This window comes from Aspergillus tanneri (assembly GCF_003426965.1).
Source record: "Aspergillus tanneri strain NIH1004 chromosome Unknown AapTan_5_pilon_pilon_pilon, whole genome shotgun sequence".
NCBI lineage: Eukaryota > Fungi > Ascomycota > Eurotiomycetes > Eurotiales > Aspergillaceae > Aspergillus > Aspergillus tanneri.
Genome location: NW_022984632.1, coordinates 3,265,805 through 3,293,085, shown reverse-complemented (window position 1 = coordinate 3,293,085; position 27,281 = coordinate 3,265,805). Strand labels below are relative to the sequence as shown.

The 27,281-nt window shown below is 49.5% G+C and overlaps 12 protein-coding genes across 12 annotated transcripts; 5 read left to right on the top strand and 7 right to left on the bottom strand.

Annotated features, from left to right (window-relative positions):
- Positions 1-188: 188 nt before the first annotated feature.
- ATNIH1004_010500 (uncharacterized protein) lies at positions 189-2,159 on the top strand (the record flags this gene model as incomplete). The annotated part of the gene is made up of 3 exons (XM_033575069.1): positions 189-248; positions 303-425; positions 531-2,159. The coding sequence occupies 3 exons, from the start codon at positions 189-191 to the stop codon at positions 2,157-2,159; spliced, it is 1,812 nt and encodes a 603-aa protein (XP_033423087.1).
- Positions 2,160-2,553: 394 nt separating this feature from the next.
- Positions 2,554-4,149, bottom strand: ATNIH1004_010499 (homoserine O-acetyltransferase family protein; the record flags this gene model as incomplete). Its single annotated transcript, XM_033575068.1, has 1 exon — positions 2,554-4,149. The coding sequence occupies one exon, from the start codon at positions 4,147-4,149 to the stop codon at positions 2,554-2,556; it is 1,596 nt and encodes a 531-aa protein (XP_033423086.1).
- A 1,025-nt stretch (positions 4,150-5,174) lies between these two features.
- Positions 5,175-5,513, bottom strand: ATNIH1004_010498 (uncharacterized protein; the record flags this gene model as incomplete). Its single annotated transcript, XM_033575067.1, has 1 exon — positions 5,175-5,513. One exon carries the CDS (start codon positions 5,511-5,513, stop codon positions 5,175-5,177), a length of 339 nt encoding a protein of 112 aa, XP_033423085.1.
- Positions 5,514-6,362: 849 nt separating this feature from the next.
- ATNIH1004_010497 (uncharacterized protein) lies at positions 6,363-7,879 on the top strand (the record flags this gene model as incomplete). Its single annotated transcript, XM_033575066.1, has 4 exons — positions 6,363-6,515; positions 6,641-6,701; positions 6,897-7,565; positions 7,836-7,879. The coding sequence occupies 4 exons, from the start codon at positions 6,363-6,365 to the stop codon at positions 7,877-7,879; spliced, it is 927 nt and encodes a 308-aa protein (XP_033423084.1).
- Positions 7,880-8,829: 950 nt separating this feature from the next.
- On the top strand, positions 8,830-10,512 carry ATNIH1004_010496 (glycoside hydrolase family 76 protein; the record flags this gene model as incomplete). The annotated part of the gene is made up of 5 exons (XM_033575065.1): positions 8,830-8,847; positions 8,929-9,031; positions 9,110-9,357; positions 9,429-9,878; positions 9,940-10,512. The coding sequence occupies 5 exons, from the start codon at positions 8,830-8,832 to the stop codon at positions 10,510-10,512; spliced, it is 1,392 nt and encodes a 463-aa protein (XP_033423083.1).
- A 677-nt stretch (positions 10,513-11,189) lies between these two features.
- Positions 11,190-12,170, top strand: ATNIH1004_010495 (putative short-chain dehydrogenase/reductase family protein; the record flags this gene model as incomplete). The annotated part of the gene is made up of 1 exon (XM_033575064.1): positions 11,190-12,170. One exon carries the CDS (start codon positions 11,190-11,192, stop codon positions 12,168-12,170), a length of 981 nt encoding a protein of 326 aa, XP_033423082.1.
- Positions 12,171-12,197: 27 nt separating this feature from the next.
- ATNIH1004_010494 (glycoside hydrolase family 134 protein) lies at positions 12,198-12,827 on the bottom strand (the record flags this gene model as incomplete). The annotated part of the gene is made up of 4 exons (XM_033575063.1): positions 12,198-12,205; positions 12,372-12,499; positions 12,554-12,751; positions 12,799-12,827. The coding sequence occupies 4 exons, from the start codon at positions 12,825-12,827 to the stop codon at positions 12,198-12,200; spliced, it is 363 nt and encodes a 120-aa protein (XP_033423081.1).
- A 1,187-nt stretch (positions 12,828-14,014) lies between these two features.
- Positions 14,015-15,895, bottom strand: ATNIH1004_010493 (Clr5 domain-containing protein; the record flags this gene model as incomplete). Its single annotated transcript, XM_033575062.1, has 2 exons — positions 14,015-15,692; positions 15,780-15,895. 2 exons carry the CDS (start codon positions 15,893-15,895, stop codon positions 14,015-14,017), a joined length of 1,794 nt encoding a protein of 597 aa, XP_033423080.1.
- Positions 15,896-16,317: 422 nt separating this feature from the next.
- TSC13_2 (3-oxo-5a-steroid 4- dehydrogenase) lies at positions 16,318-17,607 on the top strand (the record flags this gene model as incomplete). The annotated part of the gene is made up of 4 exons (XM_033575061.1): positions 16,318-16,349; positions 16,426-16,505; positions 16,643-16,895; positions 17,178-17,607. The coding sequence occupies 4 exons, from the start codon at positions 16,318-16,320 to the stop codon at positions 17,605-17,607; spliced, it is 795 nt and encodes a 264-aa protein (XP_033423079.1).
- Positions 17,608-18,211: 604 nt separating this feature from the next.
- Positions 18,212-22,241, bottom strand: MDR1_3 (ABC transporter ATP-binding protein; the record flags this gene model as incomplete). The annotated part of the gene is made up of 6 exons (XM_033575060.1): positions 18,212-18,467; positions 18,519-18,634; positions 18,701-20,647; positions 20,707-21,252; positions 21,305-21,825; positions 21,929-22,241. The coding sequence occupies 6 exons, from the start codon at positions 22,239-22,241 to the stop codon at positions 18,212-18,214; spliced, it is 3,699 nt and encodes a 1,232-aa protein (XP_033423078.1).
- Positions 22,242-22,714: 473 nt separating this feature from the next.
- ATNIH1004_010490 (uncharacterized protein) lies at positions 22,715-24,389 on the bottom strand (the record flags this gene model as incomplete). Its single annotated transcript, XM_033575059.1, has 2 exons — positions 22,715-24,103; positions 24,165-24,389. The coding sequence occupies 2 exons, from the start codon at positions 24,387-24,389 to the stop codon at positions 22,715-22,717; spliced, it is 1,614 nt and encodes a 537-aa protein (XP_033423077.1).
- Positions 24,390-24,935: 546 nt separating this feature from the next.
- On the bottom strand, positions 24,936-26,966 carry ATNIH1004_010489 (terpene cyclase/mutase family protein; the record flags this gene model as incomplete). The annotated part of the gene is made up of 1 exon (XM_033575058.1): positions 24,936-26,966. The coding sequence occupies one exon, from the start codon at positions 26,964-26,966 to the stop codon at positions 24,936-24,938; it is 2,031 nt and encodes a 676-aa protein (XP_033423076.1).
- Between the last annotated feature and the right edge of the window lie 315 nt (positions 26,967-27,281).

The window sequence follows — 27,281 nt, the reverse complement described above, 5'->3', positions numbered from 1 at the left end:
GGGGAAGTGGATCATCGTGTTGAGTATTCGGATATCCATCCCTCGGCCAGTTCCCCGATCTCCTTGTTTATTACGCTGCATGCATCTATTTTCCCTTGGTCTCTTCTCTCCCATCCATCCTGCACTTTCGGGTGACTTGCCATCATGTAGGTCCCATCTTCTCCTGGCACGCTCGGATTCGTTAACTAATGACGAATATGAACAGGGTTTACACTGCATCATTTGCCTTTTTCGAGGCTCTCTGGGAGGTTTGTGCGGGATTGTACCCGCCTAGGGGATCGATCCAACTAACGTGCTAACAGGCCGGTATCTCGCACGTCTTCGTCAATCTAGGCTCTGACCACCCCTCCATCCTGGAGGCCATAGTTAAGGGCCAGAAGGAGAAGCCCGATGAGTTCCCCACTATTATTACCTGTCCGAATGAGGTGTGTACATCCATGCATACGTGCAGCAATATTCGGTAGATAGCCGTCTGCTCGGGTATCGTCGGTCTGGCACTCCTCCCACATACTGACCTCGCACCCTCCCAGATGGTGGCGTTGTCCATGGCCGATGGCTATGCCCGGTTAAGTGGCAAGCCTCAATGTGTAATCGTCCACGTCGACGTCGGAACCCAGGGTCTGGGGGCTGCCGTGCACAATGCTTCCTGCGGCCGGGCGCCCGTCTTGATCTTTGCCGGTCTCTCCCCCTTCACCATCGAAGGGGAGATGCGCGGGTCCCGCACCGAGTACATCCACTGGATCCAAGATGTCCCCGACCAGAAACAAATCATCTCCCAGTACTGCCGCTATTCTGCCGAGATCCGATCCGGCAAGAACGTCAAGCAGATGGTCAATCGCGCCCTGCAATTTGCCACCAGTGACCCAAAAGGTCCGGTCTACCTGGCCGGCGCCCGAGAGGTGATGGAGGAGGAGCTCGTACCTTACAAGGTCAACCAGCAGATCTGGGGACCCGTGGCGCCGTCCGCCTTGCCTACTGAAGGGGTTCAGCTGATAGCCGAGGAGCTCACCGCCGCCAAAGAGCCCTTGGTGATTGTGGGCTACTCTGGACGACATGCCCGCGGGGTCCAGGAGCTTGTCACCCTAGCGGACACGTTCAAGGCCCTGCGAGTCCTGGACACCGGTGGAAGCGACATGTGCTTCCCTGGAAACCATCCGGCGTCGCTAGGGCTGCGGTACGGCGTGCATGATGCCATCACAACGGCAGACTTCGTCCTGGTTGCGGATTGCGACGTGCCCTGGATTCCGACGCAGTGCAAACCTTCGGACTCGGCCAAGGTGATCCATGTAGACGTGGATCCCCTGAAGCAACAGATGCCCATATTCTATCTCCCCTCCATGGCCACGTTCCGCGCCGAATCCGCCACTGCATTCAAACAAATCAACGAATACGTCGCATCCAACGCCGCCATGCAGCAGAAGATCAACTCTGACGCGAACCACTCGCTTGGCAAACTTCGCGAGGAAGCATATCAGAAAGCCCGCCAAGCGGTGGCCGACCTGGCTGTCCTGCCCTCTGGAGGCGACACGGCGTCTTTGAACGCATCGTACTTCATGTCGCAGCTACGCAAGGGTTGTCCGACCGACACTATCTGGGCCATCGAAGCCGTAACCCTCACGGGGATCGTAGCGGACCAGATCAACGCCACGCTGCCTAACTCGTGGATCAACTGTGGAGGTGGCGGACTCGGTTGGTCAGGCGGTGGAGCGCTGGGGATCAAGCTCGCAAGCGACCACCAGCATGGCGGACGCAATCGGGGCAAATTCGTCTGCCAGGTCGTCGGCGACGGCACCTACCTCTTCTCCGTACCGGGCTCAGTCTACTGGATCTCCCGACGCTACAATATCCCCGTGCTCACCATTGTCCTGAATAATAAAGGCTGGAACGCCCCGCGCAAGAGCATGCTCCTGGTACATCCCGAGGGGGATGGCTCGCGCGCCACCAACGAGGAGCTTAACATCTCGTTCGCACCCTCTCCGGACTATGCGGGGATCGCGAAGGCCGCGGGTGGCGGTGAGATCTGGGCCGGCCGCGCCGCTACCGTTGCGCAGTTGGCCAAGTTGTTACCTGAAGCTATTCAGACCGTGAAGAATGGGACCACGGCCGTGCTGGAGGTGCAGTTTGATGGAACGGCGGGTAAGTATGTTGAGAAGAATTAGAATATGTCGCTACACATCTTATGCTTTATGCTCATGATCATGTTTATGTTCACTTTCTCGTTCCATTAAACGATATACTTGCTTAGTACAATTGAAGACATTACTCAGATCGATCTACTCTTGCAGTATCGGAAGTAGTACTGGCATGCGGGACTCATAACACCTGGCTTTGATAAGGATAAGGCAGCTAAGCGATAATACGTAAGAAGGTAGCGTGTTGAGGAAATAAGAGGAGTCGGTCATTATCCATGAATTTTACTACATGCGTGAAGAGAAGAGTATGTGTCCCAAACATACGGAGTCAAAAAATGTGCTAAGGATATATACATCACTGTACCGCTAGCTTGCTTCATATGCACATAAGAAAATAAGATGAAGAAAAGAAAACAGGCTATCATTGCAGAAACTCTTGCACAGCACCCCCGATATTCTTCAAATCCAGCAGGAATGTGTCATGTCCAAACAGGGATACATCCTCTCCAAGTTCAACATGGCGAACATTTTTATTTCCCGCCGCTCGTAGAGTCTCGGCAATTTCGCGCTGTTGCCAAGCAGGGAAGAGGATGTCACTAGCAACGCCCATGACGAGAACAGAGTGAGTTTTCAAAGGGGAGAGCCCTGCGACAAGATCCTGCGGTGGAGCGTCTGATCTAGCTTCGCCTTCTGATACGGATTGATCCATGGATGGTTTTGAAGCAGTCACGGACGGCTGCTCTTCATACGGCTTCTCCGGGAGGGTAAGGCTGCATGCAATGTCACTGTGGTAAAGAACTTTGCCTCCCTGTGCAATCTTCGTTTCATACTCCTTCCTCCGGTTCATGGTTTCCATCTGCTGAGTGAGGCCGAGATCAAACAAGTCCATGGCCTTGGATACATATAACAAGCTGTTCGGATCATATTCCAGACAGAACTTCTCTCCCGCGTGATCGAGATAAGTCTCAATAAGAAAATCCGGACAGAGAGCCGGCTGCTTGCTGGGGTCAGCACGCTTTCGACCGAATCTCTTCTCCCACTCCGGCCCACTTCTGTAGGTCACTGTTGCGATTTCCCTGGCGAGCTTCATCCCTGAATGGGGCGGGATTGAGTCATAGTAGAACCCTCGGGCCCATTTAGGATCCATCATCAACACTTGGCGCTGGGTGTGTCGCATTGCAACACTGTACGGATGGCTCCGCGCGCATCCACTGATACTGACGATCTTCCCGATCCTGTCCGGGAAGAGAACACCTGCCGCAAGGCTTTGCATACCGCCCATACTGGAGCCTACCGACGCATACAGTTTCTGCACCCCAAGGGAATCCAACAGACGAAACTGCGCTCGTACCATGTCGTCGATCGTCAAAATGGGAAATCGGGTTGCGTATCTCTTGCCATCTGAGGGGTCAAATGAGGAAGGGCCAGTGCTTCCATAGCAACCTCCAATGACATTCGTACAGATGACGAAATACTTGTCCGTATCTAATGGCTTTCCCGGCCCGATAAACTTCTCCCACCAACCAGGTTTTGGATTTGCTTCCGTGCTATGGGCATGACTCGAGGCCGAAAGACCGGTATGGAGCAGGATAGCATTGCTCCTGTTCGCATTCAACTGACCCCAAGTTTCATATGCAACGTCAAATTCCGGTAGCACTCCACCCCAGTCCAATAGCAACGGGTCTTTGCAGTGGTATCGTTCGTGGTGGCCGGTGGTGTAGGATGGCTCAGGGCCGGACTGGAGGGATCGGGCGGAGAGGAGAGCGGACTTTGCATCTTGGGCATCCAGACAAGGGAAGGAGAGGGCGGGATTAGAAGGATCTTTCGACGAGGGGTTCTGCGCAGCAGCTGACAGGGAGTTGCGAGCAGGGGTACTGTGTAATTTCCTGACGGTAACAAGATTAGTTTGGAATCGATTCTTTGGGGTAAAACTGCAAGTGCTCCGAGATTGCCTCATCAATGCCACGGCTCTCAGGCCACGCGAAGTCGAGCGTGTGACTCCCTGGATAGGGCCCATGGCTGACCGATGAACAGGATTACAGCCGCTGTTTCAATTGAAGAATCCGAAAGGCGGGTGGGAAGCGGAAACCGTGCGGGAGGTGTTTATACAACTCCGTACTCAACGCGGAGAAGTCCGCCTGAGGCCACAGCAGCTGGTGGTCCATGGCGTCATCTGTAATTCCTCTGATTGGTTGATATTACGATGGGAGAGCCTACTCTCTTACATAATCATTTATGATCACGTGTAGGTTAAAGAATATCTAACTTAGTACAGTGTCGGATGTTCAGCTAGTACCGAATAGGAAATTAGATGCTAATCTTCAAAAGGTGCTTAAGCGATTATTTTAGATGATTTCTTGGTTATGCTCATAGGTATATGATCATTCTGATGATTATTATTATGGATCATTAGGTTGCTTCTTCTGCTAGGTGTAGGGGATGTCAAACCCAGCATCGTGCTCAGACTATGGTCTTCGCTACTATAGGGCGCAAGATGCGACTGATCTGCCGATCAGTCTTGTAGCGCAGAGACAACCAAACCATTACAAGGGAGCTCGTTTACCCCTCTTTTATGACATTATTTACGTCACCATTACCACCAAACTTATTTGACAACCTGTGGTTGTAGAGCACGTGACATTTTTGCTGATGTCTTTCCTTTGATGACCTTTCATCATTCATCTCCCCTATAGTCAATCAGTTTCCCTTTAACTGTAGAGGCATTAACAAGAACTAAATGTTCTACACTTTTATATATACCTTCTAGGATTCTGCGATTTTACTTCTTGTTCATGGCGTGTATGGGAACATACAGCGCGATCTTGTTTATTATCTGCACCTAAATAATATTTATCATATATATTTTGCTAACTTTTCGCATACTTCGTATGTTCTATGGAGCTATCTATTTTGTCAAGGAAATCCGAACAGTGCTAAAGAATTGATAGAGCTTCTACTGAATCAAAAAAAGAATATCTCTATTACTAAACCCATTGTCAGAGTTTCTGTGAGAACACCACTGAATTATTTTCTCCATACAGATTATGCCATTGCACATAAAACATCCCGCTTCACCCTCTCTGGGCTTCGATACTCCTTTCCCATAACCATCGTCTCCAGCCTCCTCTCCCATAACGCATGCTTGTTCTCCACACAATCACGCCAACTCGGAAGGGTGCTGATATGGACAAAGAAATCCTTGAGTGCCCGTAGCGGTACAAACTCCATGACAAGCGGCGTATATAATTCCAAATAAGTTTGAATTTCCTGCTTCTCGCTGATAGGTTCATGATCTTCATATTCATACGATCCTACCCCCCTAAGATCAAGAGTAATCGTCAGCCGAGGCAGATCCGCACTGCGTCGGAGAAACTCAACCATCTCCTTATACGCCTCCAGTGCATTTCCCGGATTAAAACAGGGTCAAACTGCAGGTAGCGCAGGTAGCGCATAGCATACGGCGACATAAACGCCGTCAACTGGACTGGCTCTAAGGTAGGTGGGAAGGGGCCAATAATGTCACTGGGGTAAGCTTCTATATCAAATACGACAAACCGGTTGAGCGACCAGAATATACGTGTTGCTTCTTGATAAAAGTGCCGGCTGACGAGAAAAGTGGTCGCTTAGATCAATCTTCCTTCGCGTAATTCTGTGGGCCATAAATCGAAGCATCACTGCTAGTCCTGCCAAAACTGTAAACATACTATTAAGAACAGTCACGGCAGTAGCGCCCGTGTGAGTCAGTGCCATAATAATAATATCAACGCTTTTCTGTTGGGAAGAGGGGAAGAACAATTATAATGGGTTGTCTAACACAATTAGCTTACTCGTTCACGGTTTTATTAACATCCATAATGGATAGGACCTTTCAGGGGGTAGCTGTGGGGGCCTGCCCGAAGGGTGAGCGATGGCTGGTGGCCCTAAATTGGATCTATATTAGTCGGTTCATGCATGTAACCACACTTATAACATCAGTTAATTGATAGCAGGGGAAAGAATCAATCCCTCAGCCATAATTATCAGCCTTCAGAGGGCTGACCAAACACGTATTTTCTGCTTACTATCTCCACTTAGCTCTTTGTATAACTATATAAACTGTCCTGTAGAACTTGATAATCGCCCTTCTTTTCTTATTACACCACCTTTTTATTATACTTATTATCCAATTTTCTTGCTAATTGCTACCACATATTTCTTTCCTGTTTGACATTAAACTATTTCTGTCGAGCCATGGCAATTAAAACCAACATTCCCTTCACTGCAGACTATGTTATTATCGGAGGCGGCACTGCAGGCTTGACACTCGCCTCACGACTGTCAGAAAACTCCACCGAATCCATTGTGGTTCTGGAGGCTGGTAGTAACTTGCTCGAGGATCCCAGGGTGAATATTGCGGCCCTCTGGACCACCTAATGGGATCCGAGGTGGACTGGCAGCTACAGACTGTCCCTCAGGTGTATACATTGTATTTATCCTGTGTGCACAATTTCTTACTTTTTTTACACTAGGCTGCTCTGGGCAATCGGGTTATCAAGGAACCACAGGGGAAGCTCCTGGGCGGTCCTTCAGGTATTAGCAGCCAGGCTTTTGTTGCGCCCTCTCAATCTGGAATTGATGCCTGGTCAAAACTAGGTGCTAATAACTGGAAATGGGAGAAATGTCACCCATACTACAAGAAGTCATATGCTATTTAACTGCCTGATAATGCAACTGCGGAGCATATTGGAATAAGCTAGCTGGATCAATCTTGTAATGGAACATCAGGGCCACTCAAGGTCTCCTTTCCTGCTGCAATTCAGGATCCCTTGTGCAGGGCATGGGTGGACACATTCAAGGCCACGGGGCATGGAATTACAGCAGACCCCTTCTCCGGTAAGTCCACTGGTGGCTACAGCAACCTTTCCGCCGTGGATAGTGAGACAAAAACACGGAGTTACGCCGCAAGCGCGTATGGCCGCTCACCTATGGAGCGACCAAATGTGCATATTGTCACTGAAGCACTTGTACAGAGGATCCTCTTTAAGGGGTTAAAGGAATCGAGTGTAACTGCCGGTGGTATCGAGGCTGTTATACAAGGCGAGATTCACACTATTACTGCCAACAAGGAAGTTATTGTGTGTGCGGGAGCTCTAAACACTCCAAAGCTTCTCGAACTCTCTGGGATTGGGAATAAGGAGATTCTACACCAATATAATATCCATGTGGTTGTGAATAGCCCTAGCGTGGGCGAGAATCTGCAGGACCATTTAATGAGCGGAATCAGCTTCGAAGTGGTTAATGGAGTTGTAACAGGAGACCCGCTCTTGCGTCAAGAACCGGAGGCTGTGCAGGCAGCTATGCAGCTTTATATGGAGCATAAAACAGGGCCAATGACTATTAGAGGCGTGCAGTCCAGTTCCTACATGCCTCTTGTTTATTTCCAGGGACAGAACAGTTCGACATCTATAAAGGAGTATCTGGACGGCTTTTTTTTAAGATCCAGTGACCGTGATCATGCCATCCGCGAGATTATCGGGCAGCCGGATGCACCCACCTGTTCCACCATACTGTGTATTTTGATATAATACACTGTGGTACCATTTACAATTGTTGAATGAACGGATGACTGTCGAACAGTATGACTCCGTTGAAACAAACAACCAGGTCCATGTACCTGTGTCGTGCTACACCGTAGCTGACGCTGGTTTGCTATCATTAGTTCAGTGCTCCTTGGACCCTTCCGCGTACCCTCCTTGGAGAACCTCTAGATGAATTCTGGTGCGTCAGATGGCGGGTACGAAGTGTGCAGAGCTATGTTTGACTATGCACTGATTTGTCGGCATGCTGACTGTTTAGTATTTTTGCTATAAATCTGTCTCGTAATCTAGTTTCAGAAGAGACCTTTCTTTTCCGCTGCTCTTCCAATATATTGATAGTATGTTCGCTAGACAAGATTCTCTTCAATTCAGGGGGCCTGGGCGAGCTGACTAACTATCTAGACGGGTGACTAAGAGATGACACGTGATCATACCTAATACAGTAGTTCTCTAACACAGCATTCCAACCAGGAGACATAATGAGTCAGCTGAATATCCTCTGCATATTAGGTAACTTAATGAAACAAGGGGGAGCTCAGCCTCCACGGGCTATTTTTAGCATCCCCCGTGTATCTTCAACAATCAGGGTAAAGAGAAAATTCATTGTCCAATGTAACGAGGTACTCAGTACTCTGGTGTACCTACGTAGTCCGGACGAGTGAGAACTCTTTGTTTTTGGGCACTAAACAACTCTCGATTAGTGACATTCTTAGGAACGGGCGCTAGATCCAGGATGGTGGGGTCTCCAAGATGCGAACGAGTAGGTGAATAGATTGATATCTGCTCCGGATAGGTATGGCGGAGGACCCTCTGTAACCTTCTGCAACTGCCAGCCATCCTACGACATATTATGTAGTTAATATCACAACATTACTGAGCGCCTAATTCTGCACCAGACCGATGTGGGGATCTGGCGGAACAACCCTCTGTATGGGGAACGTTTGACCGGGGCGCTAGTGTTCACTTGAGGCGCCAAATTCGGGGCGTCCAGGTCTTTGATTGGCGCAGATGCAGTCTTGGCAGCGATGCAACACCATTGACGATTTGCCATTGGGACCGCCAAGCCAAGAGACGCATTGGTAGCCTTGGCGCTGAGGTCGAGGCCCCTTAAAATTGGCAAAATGGTGGACGTCTTCTCTGTTCTTACCTTAAGCTCACGTTGGTCGGTCTCCGGAGTATAGAGAGCATAGAGATCGGGAACCGACGTGAACTGTTAACAGAACATGCGCTTCCTGTCCGGCCGACAACTATGGGGGGCAGCCCTGCTGCTGCTCCAGGCCCGGCCGGTCCTATCCGACCTGAACGTCGTGGCTACTAGTGATGGTAGGTGTCGCCCATTGGGCCGTGTATGAATGACAAGAACCCCCCAGTAGCCTTGGTTCTGATATCCGTCCCCATCAGATTCCCTCAAGCAGGCCGCCAAGGCCATCGTTGCCCCGATGATGAAGTTCTACCAGCAGAACCAAACTGAGGGTATCCCCGGCAAGCTGACCGACACCTGGTACGTCGCCGGCAGCATGTTCATGACCCTGATCCAGTATTGGAAAGCATCGGGCGACGACTCCCAAAATAAGATTGTCTCGCACGATCTGATGTTTCAAGCGGGCGAAAATTACGACTTTTTCCACCATAACGTTAGCCAGTGGCTGGTACGTTGCTCTCTTCGTGTTACATCTGTTACCATACTGACCACTCCGCCTTCCCCCTCCTCCGCATGCAGGGTAATGATGATCAAATGTTCTGGGGACTGGCGTCGATTACGGCGTCCGAATGTGGCTTCCCTGATGTCGAAGGCAAGCCCTCGTGGACTTCCCTGGCGCGCGCCGTCTTCAATATGCAAGCCAGCCGCTGGGACACCGCGACCTGCAACGGCGGTATGCGCTGGCAAATCTGGCCCTATCAAGCTGGGTACACGATGAAAAACGCCATCTCTAACGGAGGTCTCTTCGAGCTGGCTGCTCGTCTGGCTCGCTTCACCAAGAACGAAACGTACTCTGAGTGGGCCGATAAGATCTGGGATTGGTCCGCAACCACGCCACTTCTACAAACGAAAACGTGGTATATCGCGGATTCCACCAACAACGAGGCCAATTGCAAGGATGCCGGAAACGACCAGTGGACTTACAACTACGGCACCTACCTGGCCGGCGCCGCTTTTATGTATAACCATGTGAGTGTCACCCTAACGTTGCGTACGTGGCTTTTGATTCGGAATCTGACCCCGTCTATAGACCAATGGAGACGATAAATGGCTCAAGCGAGTCAATGGGCTGTTAGACTCGACCATGGGAAAGTTCTTCCCCAAGCAGTACGGTGGTAATGTCATGTCCGAGGTCGCCTGTGAGCCGATCATGTCGTGCGACCGAAACCAGCTCTGCTTCAAGGGCTATCTTGCTATGTGGATGGCTCACACAGCCATCCTGGTACCGTCCACCGCGGAGAGGATCATCCCCAAACTGCAAGGATCCGCCGTCGCCATTGGAAAGCAGTGCTCCGGGGAATCCGAAAACCTCTGCGGAGAGACGTGGGGGAAGCCAGAGTGGGACGGAATGCAGGGCCTGGAAGTCCAGATGGCTGCTCTAGGCGGCATCACGTCGAACCTGATGCTCTCTTCCAAGGCCAGGGACCCCAACACCATCGACACCAACCCCAACGCCAAAGAAACGCTGATTCCTACCACCGGGGATTCCGACCCTACGAAACTCTCGCCGATCGAGACCGCCGACCGAGCTGGTGCGTGGATTCTAACCATTATGATGATTGCCACAGTCACCGGCGCGGTTGGCTGGTTGGTAAAATCGTGATGGTCGATGTAGGGACTTGATTCTTTTTTGATTTTGGTCTAACGGCGAAGGACTTGTGATTTATGGTTTATTTTGTATTTATGCACATTACTCCTACTGATGAGTGGGATCCTATTCCATCGGACAGGGGAAACACTGGCGGGGATTCCAGCTGTTTATATTTTGCTAGTAGATAAATTTACGTTGTTTTGGATTGTTCAGAGACCGGTGTTTGGGGTGGCATTACTTTTAGATTATCTATCAATAATCAATAGCTGTATTTATTGAATGCAAGGTAACGTTCATCTTAATTTTTTATCCACTTGGTCTGGATGGAATTCTGTGAAGCTCTCAAACAGCAATAGTGCCATATACAAACAGGAAATAAATAAATAAAAATACGAACCCCACAGAGATTATCCCCAGGCTATTCCATCCCATACAAACAAGTGTCTGCTGAATGATGGCACTGCTAACACCGAACGACATCCGACCACCACACAAAGCTAAACTCCTAACGCCGAGGCCTGCAATGACGTCCTCCACTTCCTGCCTTGACAATATGTAGTATGGATCTTGTCTTTTATAAGTAGCCCAACCCCAGGGCATATTTACATATTTACCGGTTTGCATGTTTATTTCCAAACAAATGACATATATTATTACTACCGTTTTTCTTTTTCTGTGATATACCCGGCATGCTCCGCTTTCTCTACAACCAGTTCTTCGTCGAACCCGAACCACCCTCTCCCTCGACCTCCTTCGTCGACCAAGTCGTCATCGTTACTGGCGCCAATGTGGGCCTCGGCCTCGAAGCCGCACGCTCCATCACTCGTCTCGGCGCGAGCAAGGTCATTCTCGCTGTTCGGAACGTCGTCGCGGGCGAAGCGGCCCGGAAATCCATCGAGGAATCCACCGGACGCAGAGGGACATGTGAAGTATGGCCGTTGGATCTAGCATCATATGCGTCAGTGATTGCATTTGGACGTCGGGTGGATGAACTGTCTCGACTGGACGTGGTGCTTGCGAATGCTGCCGTCGCGACAGATAGGTTCCAAATCGCGGAAGACCACGAGCTCAGTATCACTGTTAATGTGATCAGCACGGTTCTTCTGGGTCTGTTGGTATTACCGAAGATGCGTGACACAGTGAAGAGGTTCCCAGGGAATGGTACCACAAAGCCGAAACCGCATCTCACGGTGGTGGTTAGCGAGACTCACGCATTCGCGACCTTCCCTGAATGGAGACAAGATCGTATCTTGGCTGCCTTAGACGATGAGGATAATACTAGCATGTGGGAGCGGTATCCTACCTCCAAACTGATGGAAGTTCTAGCCATCAGGGAACTGGTTTCCCGGGTGCGAGACGACGCGGTGATTATCAATATGGTGAATCCGGGTCTCTGTCATTCGCAACTGACTCGTAATGCCAGCTGGAGTATGGCAGTGATGAAGTTTTTCCTGGCCCGGACGACGGAGGTGGGCAGCCGCACGTTAGTGGCTGGAGTCGCTGCAGGATCAGAGTCGCATGGAGAGTACATGAGTAATGGGGAGGTAGCATCGCAGGAATTGTCGGCTTTTGTGCGTAGAGATGATGGACAGACAGCGCAGAAGAAGATCTGGAAGGAGCTTTCGGAGATATTTGAGGCGATTCAACCAGGAATCATGGAGAATTTGTAATATATTTGGAGTCTCAATGGTCTGTTGTTATTGACCTACGACATACAACATATAACTAATAGAATGGCTATCGGACTGTTGTTTGTTGTACGTTACATGTCCGCCGCTCCCTATTTCCGTCCCTACTGGACCATCTTAGATGGGAGTCACGCCGACCCAGAAGCGACACACGCCATATCAATGTCCTCGATAGGTACTTACTGTTGATATCCTCGGTGTTGGGATTATCCTGTCCACTGGCACCGTTTCTATGGCCCGCACACCAGACGTCAAAACCATAGTGCTTCTCGCCGTCGTGACGGGCCTTGATATCCTTGCTCAGATAGGAACTATCTTCGTCAGTATCACTTCCTGGTAAGATAGACATGGACTGGGCTACTTACTTCAGGACACCTCCGTTATCCACGCCTCCCACGTTCTGTCCACGGAATTCAGATGCGGGAGTGCGCGGTATCATCCAATTCTGCTTGAAGATGCCGAAGTTGGTTGAGTCTCCATTTTTGCCGTCACCTTTCACCTCGTTGTGTCGGTGTCGGGAAAAGTCAATCTTACCATAGGTGTAATTGGTCGTCACGGTCTCGCTAGTCATTTTTTAGAGAGCGAAATACTCCAGAGAAGGAGGACTTACGTTTCCAGCATCGCAATGGCAAGATCCATGGTAGTTCCACTGGCCTTGATCACGGATTGCTTGCGAAATCCCAGGCCAGGGACAGTGTAGCTGCCACGATCAGTTTGACCAGCAGAAACAATAGAGCCGAAGGCGAAAGGAAGAGCAAGCAGAGATAACCTCACCGTGGATAATCAAGACGATGGTTTTTCGAGTCTAAAGTCTCAGCTCTGTCAGCTCTGCTCGGCTCTCTGGAGCCAGTCGACATTTATATACCGGATGAGTATCCACAAGTCTATCCGCTTCTCCCTATCGAATATATTAGAAGTAATAATCCCGTGCATAGACAGGAAGGGATCTCCTACCTGAGAGGTTATCAATGTTGGTGAAGATATTCAGTGCCTGTCACGTCCTTCTGAACAGTCAGTGTCCGGGAATACGCCTAGTTAATTTCCCCTTTCAGCTCGGGGTCTATCTACCATTTGGCGTTAATTGCGCGGCTTAAAGGTCTTTAGTATCAAATTGTCGATTGGCTGGCAGTTGATTTATCTGGTGGGTCTGGAAGAGTCAGATAAAGTACGGCACGTTTATAAATGTAACATGCGATCATTATATACATCGCATGTGGAGCACAGATGGTCATGGAAAGAGGCCATGGGAATCAGATGAATGGCTTGCTCCTTTAGTGAAGTAATTCATGAACAAATTAGTAGAGCGTGACACACATGTCTCATCGGCTGCGGCAGAATGGGTACAGGATTCCAACTTGTCCTGGTTCTTATACGAGAACATCTTTAGAGGAATATCGTTATCAATCCATGTGTGCAAAGCATACCTCGTCCTGGCCAAGCTTGTCATGTCTAAGGTGTTGGTTGTTTACTGTTGTTGTTTTCTACTCCATTCATGTGATGATTATCCTGTAAACACTTGCAATAACAGGCTCGTGCTTTAGTCCCTTTCAGAGATGCAAGACTGGCACCCATCACTTTATTTAACTATAGCCATTGGTAATATCAAAATACTAGAGCTCCATTGGAAAAAAAATAGTAATAATTAAGATGCCATATCCTAAACGTGTAGTGCTTTAGACACCACTAACTTCTTCCCCAGACGCCGGACACACATGCTAATAGGCGAGAAATTAATCCATATAAAGTTACAGGGAGATTATCATGTCCCAAGCGCCCGCCAACACCCCCCGTCCCAAAAAAAAAAAAAAAAAAAAAAAAAAAAAAAATCAGACATGCTCCAAAAAGAGTAGAAATGTTGCCTTTCTGTCTTGAACTTGAGTCAAGTAAGAGTCAAGTTCATGGTCCTTGTCGATGATGAACAGAATATCATTCCCAGTTTCGTCCGTATCGAGACCTTCAATCCTGGTAACGATACATTCAGGATATTTAGTACTAACTAACTGCCGTAATTCGGCTGTAGACCTTGTCGCTAATTTCTCGTTCCAGGCTTTTGAGTCCCTGTGGAGCGGACTCTGGGGATTTATGCGGAGAGAAACTGGGATGTCGAGAACAGCCGAATCTAGCATCGTGTCCACGTATCCAAAGGCATTTCCAGATTCGTGCTGGTCAGTTGCAGCAAACGTGGGGTCATTAGCAGCTTGCAAAAGCGAAGGGTCTATTTGCATGTCACCTAAGTCACTAGAGGCTACCGGAGCACTGGCTAAAGCTTGCGAAGCGAGGGTGCTGATTCCATTAGGGATGCCACTGTCAAACGCACTGCCCATGCGGGCACTTCCCGCATCAGAGTTCTGAGTGTGGGACCGAGAGACCGACTGTTTACGGGAGGAGTCTCTTTTAGTCTGATCATCGCGGAGGCGCTTCATGACGTCGCGGCAGAGCACTTCGAGGGCCTTGAGTTTTGTAATATGCCCCGGGTCCGCTGGGCCAGGGGCGAGTATTCGTTGGAGGAGCTCGGAGTTCTGAATCCACTGATCTTTCAGCTCGTTCCAGTGTTCATCACCAGCCTCCAGCTTGCTAGTAAAGTGATCCGCTTTCAGGGTGTTGTAAAACGCATTTCGGATCTGACGACTCTCTTCTGGATTTATCCCAAGCGCGTTTTTGGCCTCTGCGATCGTCATTCGCCTTTCCAGGGTCCGCATTCTCTTGGTGACATCTGTACAAACCACATCAAGGGCAAGTGCTTTTGTATCCAGCTGGTTGGGATCATCCCAAAACACTTGCTGCAGATGTTGAGATCCTTGTATTAACTTGTTCTTTGCCACTTGCCACCTCTCCGGCCCAGCCACTGTTTTCTTGATAAACCCCGCCTCCTCGCATATCTTTTGAAATTGGTCTCTAATTTGACGGTATATAGTACTGTCAAGCCTTAGGTATTTCTTGCTTTCATCGATGGTGGTTTCAGAAGGGAAACGCGGAGGTCCTGGAGGGTCAGCTGGAAGCCCGGCCCACCCCCGCGTACGGCGACGACGCTTCCTGCTGGCCCAACGTTCGGCACTCTCTGCTTTCAATCGGTCGAGTCGCTCCTTACGTTTCAACAGAACCTCGGAGGATAAACCTGGCGATAGGTTCGGCGAGGGAGAATGCGAGATGGGCGGGTCAGCAGGGATGGGCTCGCCATCATTGAACGGGCTTGCATCCTTGTACACTTCATCATGCAATGCAAGCAAACCTTCATCTTCTGGCATATGGACAGTGGTCTGTAAGCTCTGTGATTTCATCCCATTGGGTACACGGAGCAACCAGCGGTTCTTCGCACGCACCCGCATGAGCTCCCTCTCTTTGATCTCAAACCCTTCTTCATTCAGTATCTGCAACATGTCTCGCTGGCTTGTATTCCTTTCCCAAAGTTGCTTGACACGAGCCACTAGGTCTGCATTCTTGTGTGCTGGATTTTGCTTCGAGGGAAAGCCCCATCGCTTAAACTGGGTTTGAAAGGCACGCTTGCTGGAAATACCGATACCGGTTAGTGGATACCATGCAAGACCAGGGCGTCTTGACCGGTCAATGTGTGGTAGGGCAACGTTTGCTTACCTTGGTGCAAACTGATAGGTATTCTTCATATACTCCATGATTTCCTCCAAAGCCTTCTTGTCTTTGATGTACATCTGATAGCAGATGTCCCGCTTCCCTTCCCAGTCGTAAACCATCGTGACGAGAAGCGCTGAAACGACGCCCCCTCCAGGTTGGAGGTGCGTCCCTGCGTGTCAAAGACTTAGTGATTGTCCCAGAGAGAAGCGAAGCTGTGGTGTGTGGGGAGGTATATGACGCGCAAAGCACTTGTTGTCGCTCCTGTGCACCGTAGTTCAGTCAAGGTTCTTGGAACGCCGTAGTGCCAAAGGAAAAGATGGCAGCGACTGGGCGCTTCCGAAACGATGAGCACGTGACTGATTTTGAACAGGAAAGCGGAGGATTATGGCAGAATCGATCATTTCGTCTCTTGTCAACTTTCCAGTCATGAGTCAGCCAACAGTCTCACATGGGCTTTAGTGTGTTGTTTACAGAGTATTTTTGCAACAAACTGCTAAAGAGACTGTGTTAATTCTATAGGATATCACACCTTAAATATAAGATGACGGTAGACTATCTCCTCGTTGCTACATGGTGATTCGGAATTAATAATTTCAGGCAAGTGACAGTAGTACAATGCATCCACTCAGGTGTGGCTTGGTTGCTGCAGTTCGTATCCTTTCCGCCTCGAACCCCTTAAGGAGCTCGAGTGTGACAGCGACTGTTATGCTGCTCAGCCGCCTTGGGTTGGTACGGATACATTACCTCTAGGTCGGATTCAACTCTATGGCTCCAGCAACAATTACTGTGGTTATTCAGTCAAGGGGCAAGCTCATCTAGCATGTCCTGAATCTCCAATTGATCATACGACTGACTTGGCGATGTAGGAACACTTATCAAGGAGCTCCCCAAGGAAGTTCATGTCGCTTCTAATGCCTCAACGGAGGAACTCTACACCTCCCTGGCTGAAGCCTCAGCCATTTCCGTCTATCGTCTGAGAATCACCAGAGGAGGCGACCGGGTCTTGATCCCTAACTCCAAGGAAACCACTATCCACAAGACTGGACTCAAGGATAAGGATGTTGTTCATGTTAAGGACCTAGGGATGTCTGCAAACGTCCCTGCTCACCGCTGCTGGATGTAGGCTTATACTTTTGTCTTTCATCGTTTAGGCCCCCAAATCTCATGGCGCACCGTATTCATCTCCGAATATCTTGGCCCGGTCCTGATGCCATCTCTCTTTCTCTTTCCACTACGTCCATATCTCTACTGCACCTTTGACATCATTCCCGAACCGAGCGGCCTTCAGCTCTTGGTCTGTGCACTATTAACACTCCACTTCTTGAAGCGTGAATACGAGACCATCTTTGTCCACCGATTCAGTAATGCCACGATGCCAGTGCGCAATATTGTTAGGAACAGTGGCTACTACTGGGTAATGGCTGGCTTTAACATTCCATACTGGGTTTTCCGGCCCGACGCAGCTGTGGTGAGTAGGAAGCCTGATCCTGGCTTGCTCTATATAGGTCTTGTCCTGTTTATTTTCGGAGAGTTGTCGAACTTGAACGCTCATTTGGTTCTGCGAGACCTACGTCGTCCGGGCACGACCGAGCGTGGCATCCCGTCCGGCTTTGGATTCAGCGCTGTGACCTGTCCCAACTACTTCTTCGAGATTGTCTCCTGGGCTGGTATTTATCTGGTTAGTGGGCTGAGCTGGAGTATTCTTCTCGTCATCATTATCGGGAGTGTGCAAATGGCTATCTGGGCAAAGAAGAAGGAGCACCGCTACCGCAAGGAATTCGGAGACAGGTATAAACATAAGAGGTTTGTTATGATTCCTGGAGTTGTTTAAAGGATATACACCGGGAGCAAGTAGACACCTGTCTATATGGACTAGCTATACTACCACGACAGGGTATTTCCGCTACGAGTAGCTAAATAGGTCTATACGCATGATAGTTAATAGTTACAAAATTAGTGCTTACATAAAAATGGAAGGATTCAGTTCCTAGCCCATTGTATTGTGATATGCTAACAAACCACCAGGAAATGAAACCCCCTCGGTGTGTCGGTTGCATATGTTAAGGCCAACTTCGCTTTCTCTCCATCCTCGCCTAACTACGTATACAAGAGAACCACTATTCTCTTTGCTCCTGACGCCTGGATCACTCCAGGGTTCTACCAGCCATTTCTCCAGACTCTCACGGCGGCTAGTTATGATGCCCGCTACGCTAGCTATCCCTCCTTAGGCCCTCAGGGCCATTCCACTACAGACTGCCAACTTACCTTGGAGATTATAAATGAGATTTAATGAGATTTCATAGATAGGATTTTGAATTAAGACTTAAGTATATGTTTTATATATATGATGCCTGATAATCCCGTGATATAGCCGTCTTTGCGTCCCTGTTGCATTTGGTGGCCGAATGGTATTACCCATGCTGAAATAATATATACTAAACGACTTCCCCATTCAACTGCTGTAACTTAGCCATGTGATAGTATTTCCCACCTCGCTTCATCAACTCATGATGACTCCCTCTCTCGATGACTCGTCCATGGTCCAAGACCAAAATCACATTGGCATCGATAACTGTCTTAAGTCGATGGGCAACGGCAATGGTAGTTTGGCCTTTCATTGCGCGTTGGAGCGCTTCTTGGGCTACTTGCTCCGAGGCACTGTCTAGTGCTGAGGTTGCTTCATCGAGTAGACTAAAAAAGTTAGAACCTATATATACAGGATTGATTTTGATGCAGCATTACAGAATTTTCGGCCTCCATAAAAGAGCCTTAGCGATGGCCATGCGCTGGCGCTGTCCCCCAGAAAGAGTCGATCCGTTAGCGAGGATAGGAGTGTTGAGCCCTTGAGGGAGGGATAGCTAATACCCACGGTCAGTATTGAAAAGTAGTAGAAAGCTTGTCAGTAATGAGTGAAGAAGAAATACCACAAAATCTGCCAGTCCAACATTCCCCAAAGCAATCAGCATCTCCTCGTCGGAAACGACCCGTTCATCACTCTGCAGGCACTCGCGCAGATCTTCACCAACCAAACAAGCGTTCTGGTCGACCAGAACTAGGTACCCTCGATAGCTGTGCAGGTCATAATCTTCAATTGCCCTATTCCCTAGAGTGATGTCGCCAGACTGAGCATTGTAGAAGCGCTCGATCAGATTAATCACCGAGCTTTTGCCGCTACCTGTCGTCCCGACGAGGGCAATGAAGGATCCTGCGGGGGCGTGGAAAGTGATATCGTCTAGTGTCAGTTGAGCGGGACCAGTTGGATATCTGAATCTAATGCGCTGTAATGCAAGGTCTTCGGTCATGCGTGGCACGGAGGTGGAGACGTGGTTGTGGTCCTGTTTGCCGTGTGCTGGTGAATCATCACAGGGTTGAATAAGTTCCTTCAATTGAGTAGCAGCAGAATGAGCGCCGGCAATGTCTGGTGCATGTGCAAAGAGGGCAGCTGCAGACTGAGATCCCCAAACCGTAGCTGCAAAGCATATGAAAAATTGCTGAATGGTGTACTCGCCCGTTGCGATCAGATGGGTGCCGCCATGCCAGAATACAAAGGCAATACTTAATATACGCAACGATGTAGTGCACGCGTACATGGCAGCAGACTTGACCCAGTACCCGGCTTTATTATCCCGGCGACTTTCCCGTTGAAAGGACTCGATCATGTTGCTGTGCAAGCCGAGCACTGTCACGGTTTTGAAGGCCGAGAATGCCTCTTGTGCAACGGACACAGCATTGGTGTCGCGCTTGACGTACTTCTGTACCTGCGCCTCAATGTAATACTGTAGGAAGCTGGACATTGCTATTAACGGGACTGTAGCTGTTGCAGCGACACCGAGCTTCCATCCAAAGATACATCCAACTGTAACCCCCGTCATGAGCATTACGATACTTTCGACCAACAGTCCTAGTGACGTTCCAGAGACACCAGTTATCTTCTGAGTTCTTGAGGAGAGAAAGCTCACCAAGGCCCCAACCGAGTGGTTTTTGTCCTCGAAGAAGGGTAGGTTCTTCAGAAGCAACGCCTTGAACAAACGTGAGCGGGCTCGGAGATGCAATTCAGACGCGGACACGGCAAAGCAGTAGCCTCGTACACAGTATACCACGAAGACAACAATACCATGAATAAGATACATCCGAGCCCAGAAGTGAGCATTGTGTCCACCAGTACTCCGAGTAGGACTAACAATTGACATGATCCCGTTTCCAAAAAAAATCGCTTGGACGGGATATGTCATTCCAGCTAAGACGCTGAGAACAACGCCTGGGATAATGTACGACAGCTCTGGCTTATTCAACTGCCAAACAAGTTTGACACTGTTCCTAGATGGCGATTTTGGCAGTGGAGCATTTTCTAGCGTTCTTATAGCACCGATGTTAACCAAACTGTGCTTAGACTCGTCTTCGGGGTTCCTGGCCGGGCAAGTTTCCTGAAATCTATTATTTGATCGGAGTGCTTGCTGCCGTACTAATTCTTGATACGTTGCGGACCTGTTCAGTAAGGCCGCGTGGGAGCCTTGATCCACAATCTGGCCGTCTTTTATGACTATAATTGTATCGGCATTCTGGACTGTCGATAGCCGGTGGGCAATTATCATAGTGGTTCGTCCCGCAGCAGCCTTGTTGAGAGCCTCCTGTAATTCATTTTCACTTTGACTATCCAGTGATGCCGTTGCCTCATCCAACAGTAAGATAGATGGCTTAGATATAATCGCGCGCGCAATCGCGAGCCTTTGCCTCTGTCCACCGGAGAGAGTCGACCCATTGGCTCCTATTACAGTATCGTAACCTTGAGGAAGATTGGAGATGAAGGAGTGGATCTGGGCTGTCTCTGCAGCCTGAACTACTCGTCTTCGGATAGCAGATGAGTCCAGTTTCTGCTCTTGAATAAGTAATCTGAAATGCTCAGAGCAAATGTTGACGACAGCCGACTTACCTCGGTGATAGATTTGGGAAGCCCATAAGCAATGTTCTCGTGAATCGACGCACGGAATAGAGTAACATCTTGGGCGACGTACCCAATCTGAGACCTTAGCCATGATACATTGAGTTCGTTAATCAGCTCACCATCCAGCGTGATACTACCTTTGAGGGGATGATACAACCGTTCTAAAAGGGCAAAGACTGTCGACTTTCCCGACCCAGATGGTCCAATGAAGGCCACAGTGTGTCCGGCTGGCACATTGAACCCGATTTTTTTTAAGACCGTTTGTTCCGGTCTTGAAGGATATGCAAAGCTTACGTCTTCAAAGCGAATCTCCCCTCGGACTGGACCGTATGCCTTCCCCGTATCTGCCAAAGGATTGATTGGTGAAGCACGCTCAATAACAGAAAAGACTCGACTGGCTGCTCCATTGGCCTGGGTAATATCGACAACAAACGGCAACGCTTGACATAGCATCCCACCAGCGACAGTAGTTGCGTACAGGATGGCCAAAGCCTCTGAAATGCTACAGCGTCCTTGGTGGAAGAGATGGTCCGCCTGCCAGAACTGAGATAATCAGTAGGACATTGCAAATAGAAGTGATACATACACCCAAACCATTGGCCCAATGTAAAATTGTAAAAGAGCCTGCAACAATGACACCGAAAACAAATCGTTCCCGAAAGTCCAAAGCAGCAGAGCGCAACAGGGCATTGTGGTACTTTTTAGCATATCTTTCCTGACTTCGGTAGGCAATGACAGTCCTTATGGCACTGAGGACTTCGTGGGCTAAATTATCTGCTTTTACATACTCCGCCAGACTCATTTTCTGCATAACGCTGAGCCAAAACCCCATTGCCCCCACAAGGAGGACCAGAATGATCGGCTGCGCTATCATTATAGACGCGAAGCGCTGATTCTGGAGGAACGAGCAGATAATGGCGACCACAAAGCCGGAAATTCCTGAGAGGACGTTGCCTACTTTGTGCGAGATGCCCGCTTGGATCAATTTCATGTCCTGGTCTATGTGGGACATGAGCTCCCCTGTGCCTACCGTATCGAAATAGGCCATGTTCTGCTGCAGCACCGAAGAGAGATACCTCTGTTGGAGGTGGCGGGTGATCTGTTCGCCTACGACATTGAGGCCCATGCGCTAATCATAGTGGTGATGAACGACCCGATTGCTAAAGTGTGTTAGAGAATTGTTGTTCGATGAATTCCGAAGTCCACACACCGATATACACTAATAGCAGCGTATAATGCTGAGCTCGGTCTCGAATTTCGTCTGCTGTTTGCTCGTCTTCATTTATAAATTCACTTGCCAATGCCCCGAAAACAATAGTTACCAAAGGCATTGCGGTGCCAGCGGCCACTGCACAGCATACTGATACAAACAGCGCGCAGAACTGAGACGCGGTTGCATATCGGTAGCAGCTGAAGAAGGTGGCGGGGCTGGGCTCGGTGCAGATCTGAGATTCGATGACCTCTGCTCCGCAAGAAGTGCCAGCAATCGGCCGGATATCAAGGAGAATTTCCTCGTCGGACATACTCGGCTGTCGAAGTGCAGGGAATTCTGTTTTTTTGCTGGAAAGTGAACTATTTACACGCCAGAGTCACGTAAATCAAAACAGGCCAATATTTGAGGGATTGGAATGCCTCCCATGGAATGCCTCCCATGGGCTGGCTATATCAGGCAGACAGTCCTTAAAAGAATCTAGTGGATACGTATTGCCTACAATTAGAGGTTTACAGGTGCCTATGACACTGAGAATATTGTCCCTGCGGGGAAGTTGCAATATTCACCGTCTTCACCATATGCCGAATACTTTTATGATATAACCGAAACAATGACCTTTTTATAATTATCTAGCCGAAATCGTGCAACAGAAAGCCAGATAACTTAAGCAGGCTGAGATGTATAATATCACTGTGCGAACGCGAAAGATCCCGAGATGGTTCCATACTAAAAAAAGTGAAAAAAAAAAAGGCAAATTATCTACGCCTCAAAAGTAGATGTTACCTATACGATTAGTCTCCATAGAAGATGGAAGTCCAAAACAGACCCCATAGACTTCGGATACGATGTGGCCAACGGGTGTTCTTTGTATGAACTTGCCCCGGTATCACGCGCAGGGTTTGCTGGCAAGTCGTCGATCTCCAGCAGAGCCTTTAACTGTCGATGAATCGAAGGCCATGCCCCAGATCGAGTCTTGAACAGAAGCCACCAATCACCCGCAGCATCCTTGCCAATTACTCTACAGACATTCCGAGTCGGATACCACCGACAATGCTCAATGTCGTTGATATACGACGGTCTACCCAGGGCATGAGGTCTCTCACTTAGCGGCACACCAATAGCAACAACGGCAGCCGAGAAATCTGTTTCAAAGTATCTGGCTTTGTGCTGGTTGGTATGCGTCATGAACAGGAGGTCCGAACCCCCGACGAGTGGTGGGATGTTCATGAATGATTTCCTCTGGATCGCAGCCATGGCTTGAACCTGCTCCTTGGTTCGGTGCTCCATGAGCGTCTGCCGGTTCTTGCACGCCAGAGATGTCAGGTTGTCATCCTCCAGAATTTGGCTCGCGTTGAGCACAGTGTAGGAATTAAAGAATGCATTGCCGATGAAGCCCTTCCCGTCACCTGGGAACCACTCGTCAAATACTCCCCACACGTTGAAGGGACTCATCACCATGACGGTGCGGTCAGACGCAGGGTTCAGTGCGGTAACCATTGTCTTCAACCACCAGGCTGCCACAATGTCAGGCTCGCTCAAAAACCGCTGTTCCGGTCCATCTGCGGCCAGTTTCTTCCGTGCGGTCTCTCTCATCCGTTCCACGCAGTGTCCCGGCAAACGGATGGAGTGTTCCTCCTCCGTTCGGAACCACAGAAGTTCGAAGAGATACCGGAGTCCAAAAAGCACGAGGCAAAGGCCGCGAACAAGATGTCCGAAATTGCTATACGTCTGGCAGGGAACTTCTTCGCCTAAGGTGCGGAAGGGGTCATTATCAAATGGATAAAAGGGAGGCACCTGGGCTTCCCGACCCTGCAAGACAGCCGTCCAAGCCTTGAAGAAATTTGTCCGCGCGACCGCATCAAACAGAGTGTGGATATAGCTGAAGGTTAAAAGGGTGGCATCCTGGAAGAGAACAACATGGATATGAAGCTGCGGACGGTCGGTATAGATCCAGTCAGCTAGCTCCCGAGGACTATCTGGATGACGGACTAAGGGCGCGAACTCGGCAGAAGGGGGAGAGAGGAAAGACTGGTCTTGTCCTGTTTTTGGCAGCTGAGAGCCCAGCGGGTGTTCGCTGATGCTCATACCATATTCTGTAGTGGTGAAGATAAATGCGGGCCGGGTTTTCTTGTCATACTCCGCCGGTATGTGATATTCGAGCTTGCTATTATCCTAGAAGATCGTTAGTTACCATCAGCATTCATTCCAGTGGTTGACTCAGGGAGGATCATACGTTTAGGCGCAGACGAGCGCCCAATTGACCCCAATCCCCAATTTCCATAAGCCGATCTAGCGCTTCCTCGAGCTTGGAGGCATCTAGGACGTCGTCGAATCTGAATGTAAAGTCATGGCAAAGACTGCGTAGATAGTGCAAGTCATCCCAATAGCGTAAAGGAATGACCCGGTCTGTGGGCACCGTTTCTGGACGTCTACGCTCAAACAATGACAGAACGCCCATTGTCTAGACTTTAGAAGTATAAGGGTGCTTGTGTTGATGGCGGAGAGGGAGTTGCACTGTATTTATCTAATAGCTCGGGTTTCACAGCATTGAGATATCTCCAGGAATCCATGGTGCATACACGAGATATATGCAGGTGCTAGATCAACAAGACGTGTTCGTCATTCATTGTTGTGGCTTCAATCGGCGCGGCGTTAATATCCAGTACGTACGGGGCGGAAGTAAGGGTGAAATAGCGGTGTACGTGATGAGATGTAGCTGTAGTACACCTACCCACAATGCTGAAGGTACGCAAGGGGAGTTGACAGCCACATAACACTAACTAAGTTATGGAATGGGGGCTGAGTAATACGAGACCCTGCATACTTGGCCGTTCCTTGTATTATACAGGAACCCTTTCATACCAGCAGAACTGAAAGCGTCCTAAATATGCAGGCATGTATTAAAATTTTGACACTCAATGTGCTGAAGATAGTAACATCCAAATGCTGATTGTATTTGCTATTATTGTCCGTAAATGCCATGTCAACATAGCTCCTTTGTATACTAATATCCAAGTCCTCTAATCCTCCGCAGATACCGCCCAAGGGCCATCATAGGAAAGTAGTGACGATAGTAATCATAGCCCAAATAGAATTGATTCGGGAAACCCGTTCCAGTGTACACTGCCTCAGGCCACGAAGACCCAATGCCCTTCTCCGGTCTCTGGGAGTATACTAGCCAGCGAATTCCGCGCTCAATCGCGATGTCTGTAAGAGGAAGATGGGCCAGCAATCCCATCAACGCCCAAGCAGATTGCGAGGCGGTGGATGTCTGCTGCCATTTGTCAGGAGACCGGTATGAGAGCAACGACTCGCCCCAACCGCCATCAACATTTTGCTTAGACTTCAGCCACCCCAGAGCCGGCTGCACCAACCGACCAACTCGCTGGTCCGCATCGACAAAGTATGCCAGACCACACAGCGCGTGACTCGTCCCATAGACATAGTTGCAGCCCCATCGTCCGAACCAGGCTCCGTTGAGCTCTTGCGCAGCAGCAAGGTAGTCGATGCCGCGGGTGCATGCTTCACGCAAAGCAGGGAACAGCTCTATGGCTCTTGTTTTCTCAGGAGCATGCTTCATCATGAATCCGAAGGCTTCCAGGATCCGTCCTGTAATGTCCGGACAGGATGTATCGCAGAGACTGTCCATGTCACTGAAGGGGATTTTGTTGAGATACAGCTTATCATTCTCCACATCAAATGCAGCCCATCCTCCGTCGGGGTTCTGCATGCCCAGGATCCATGTGGTCGCTGCGATGACAGAATCCGAATCAAGGGACTTGACGTCGTGCTTCACCTGCGCAAGGATCACCGCAGCGGTGTCGTCCACGTCAGGATAGAAACTATTCGTGTACTCAAAGCAGAAGCCCCCAGGAGCCAGCCGTGGCCGGTATACGCACCAATCTCCGCAGGGTTCAAGTAACTGGCGGTTTCGGACCCAAGTAATGGCCTGGTCTAGTATCTGCCGATCTGGTGCCATGGCATCGCAGAGGCCAATCGACATGAGAGCCGTGTCCCACACAGGCGACACGCAAGCTTGGATTCGTTTTCCCTGATCGTCCTCCCATGCAAAGTTCTCCAATGCTCGGATACCAAGACGGACAGGGTCATCGTCGAGGTTGTACCCCTCCAGAACGAACGCATACACACTGGCGTGCATGGGCGGGAAGATCCCGGCCCAGTCGCCGGTGGGTTCCTGGCGCTCCAGTATCCACTGTATGCACTTCCGTCGAGCGTATCGCCGTAGCAGAGGTACGGAGCGAAGTCCGTTTAGTTGATAGAGCAGTTTGTCCAAGACGCTAAATGCGATTCCAATGATGTCTGCCTGGGACAGCAACTCGCTGAGAGATGGGCCATATGGTACGTTTTTATTCGTAGGATCAAGCCATAAATCATTGAGATAATCGTTCTGAGCAGATGTGCCGTTTGGAAGCGCATACACAGGCCGATGATGGCATATGATTAGCAGCGGGGCAATGGTACCGCGGGCCCAAGACGAAAATTTGTAGATATTGACTGGACAGATGGAATGGAGAAGAATGAGCTCCACCGGCAGCTGAGGGACTGCATCCCACGGAAACAATCCAAAGGTTGCGAGGAAAATGCGGGTGAAAACGCGAATCCGCGCAACGCCACCTGCATTAAGCACATATGCTCGGGCTCGTTGCATAGCAGGTATTTCCACGCTCATCCCCAATATCTTCAGTGCGAGGTAAGCTTCGGTCGTGGTCGATACGTCGCCTGGGTATTCGGGGGCCAGACCCCAGGAGCCATCGCGGTTCTGCTGCGCGAGTATATGGCGACGATAGGCAGCATTGTCGGCTTTCAAATCCAGTCCAAGGGCCTGTTGGAGGAAGATATATTCGGCAGTGATGGTGACGTTAGATTTGAGTTCACCGCACCAATGGCCATCGGAGTGCACCGAGCCCAAAGCATAGTCTACTGAAAACTGCAGAGCATGCTCTACTTGGGAAGTGAGATGCCCTCTTTTAGAGGACATATCGAAGTCTGGCTCTTTTGGGACCGTTTCAGCCATTGAACTAATTCCTACCAATTTCGAGTTGAGGGACTCGGGGCTGCTGTATAACTGAATGGAGACTTTGAGCGATTTTGAGATTGCAATAATTTGGTGAATAAATATATATTCATCATTCTACATATGTACTATTTTGGACATTGAATAATTACATGCAACTGTCTGTGAGTATATGAATAGTGTTATAATCGTGAAACTAACTGACAAGACCAGGGCGACAGTGTGACGTATCCCTTGCATATACGAGAATGGATCTGCATGCTATGAGCAGAGTGGTCGCCTCTCTCCAAGGAAACAAAATGGCGTGTCGATTTA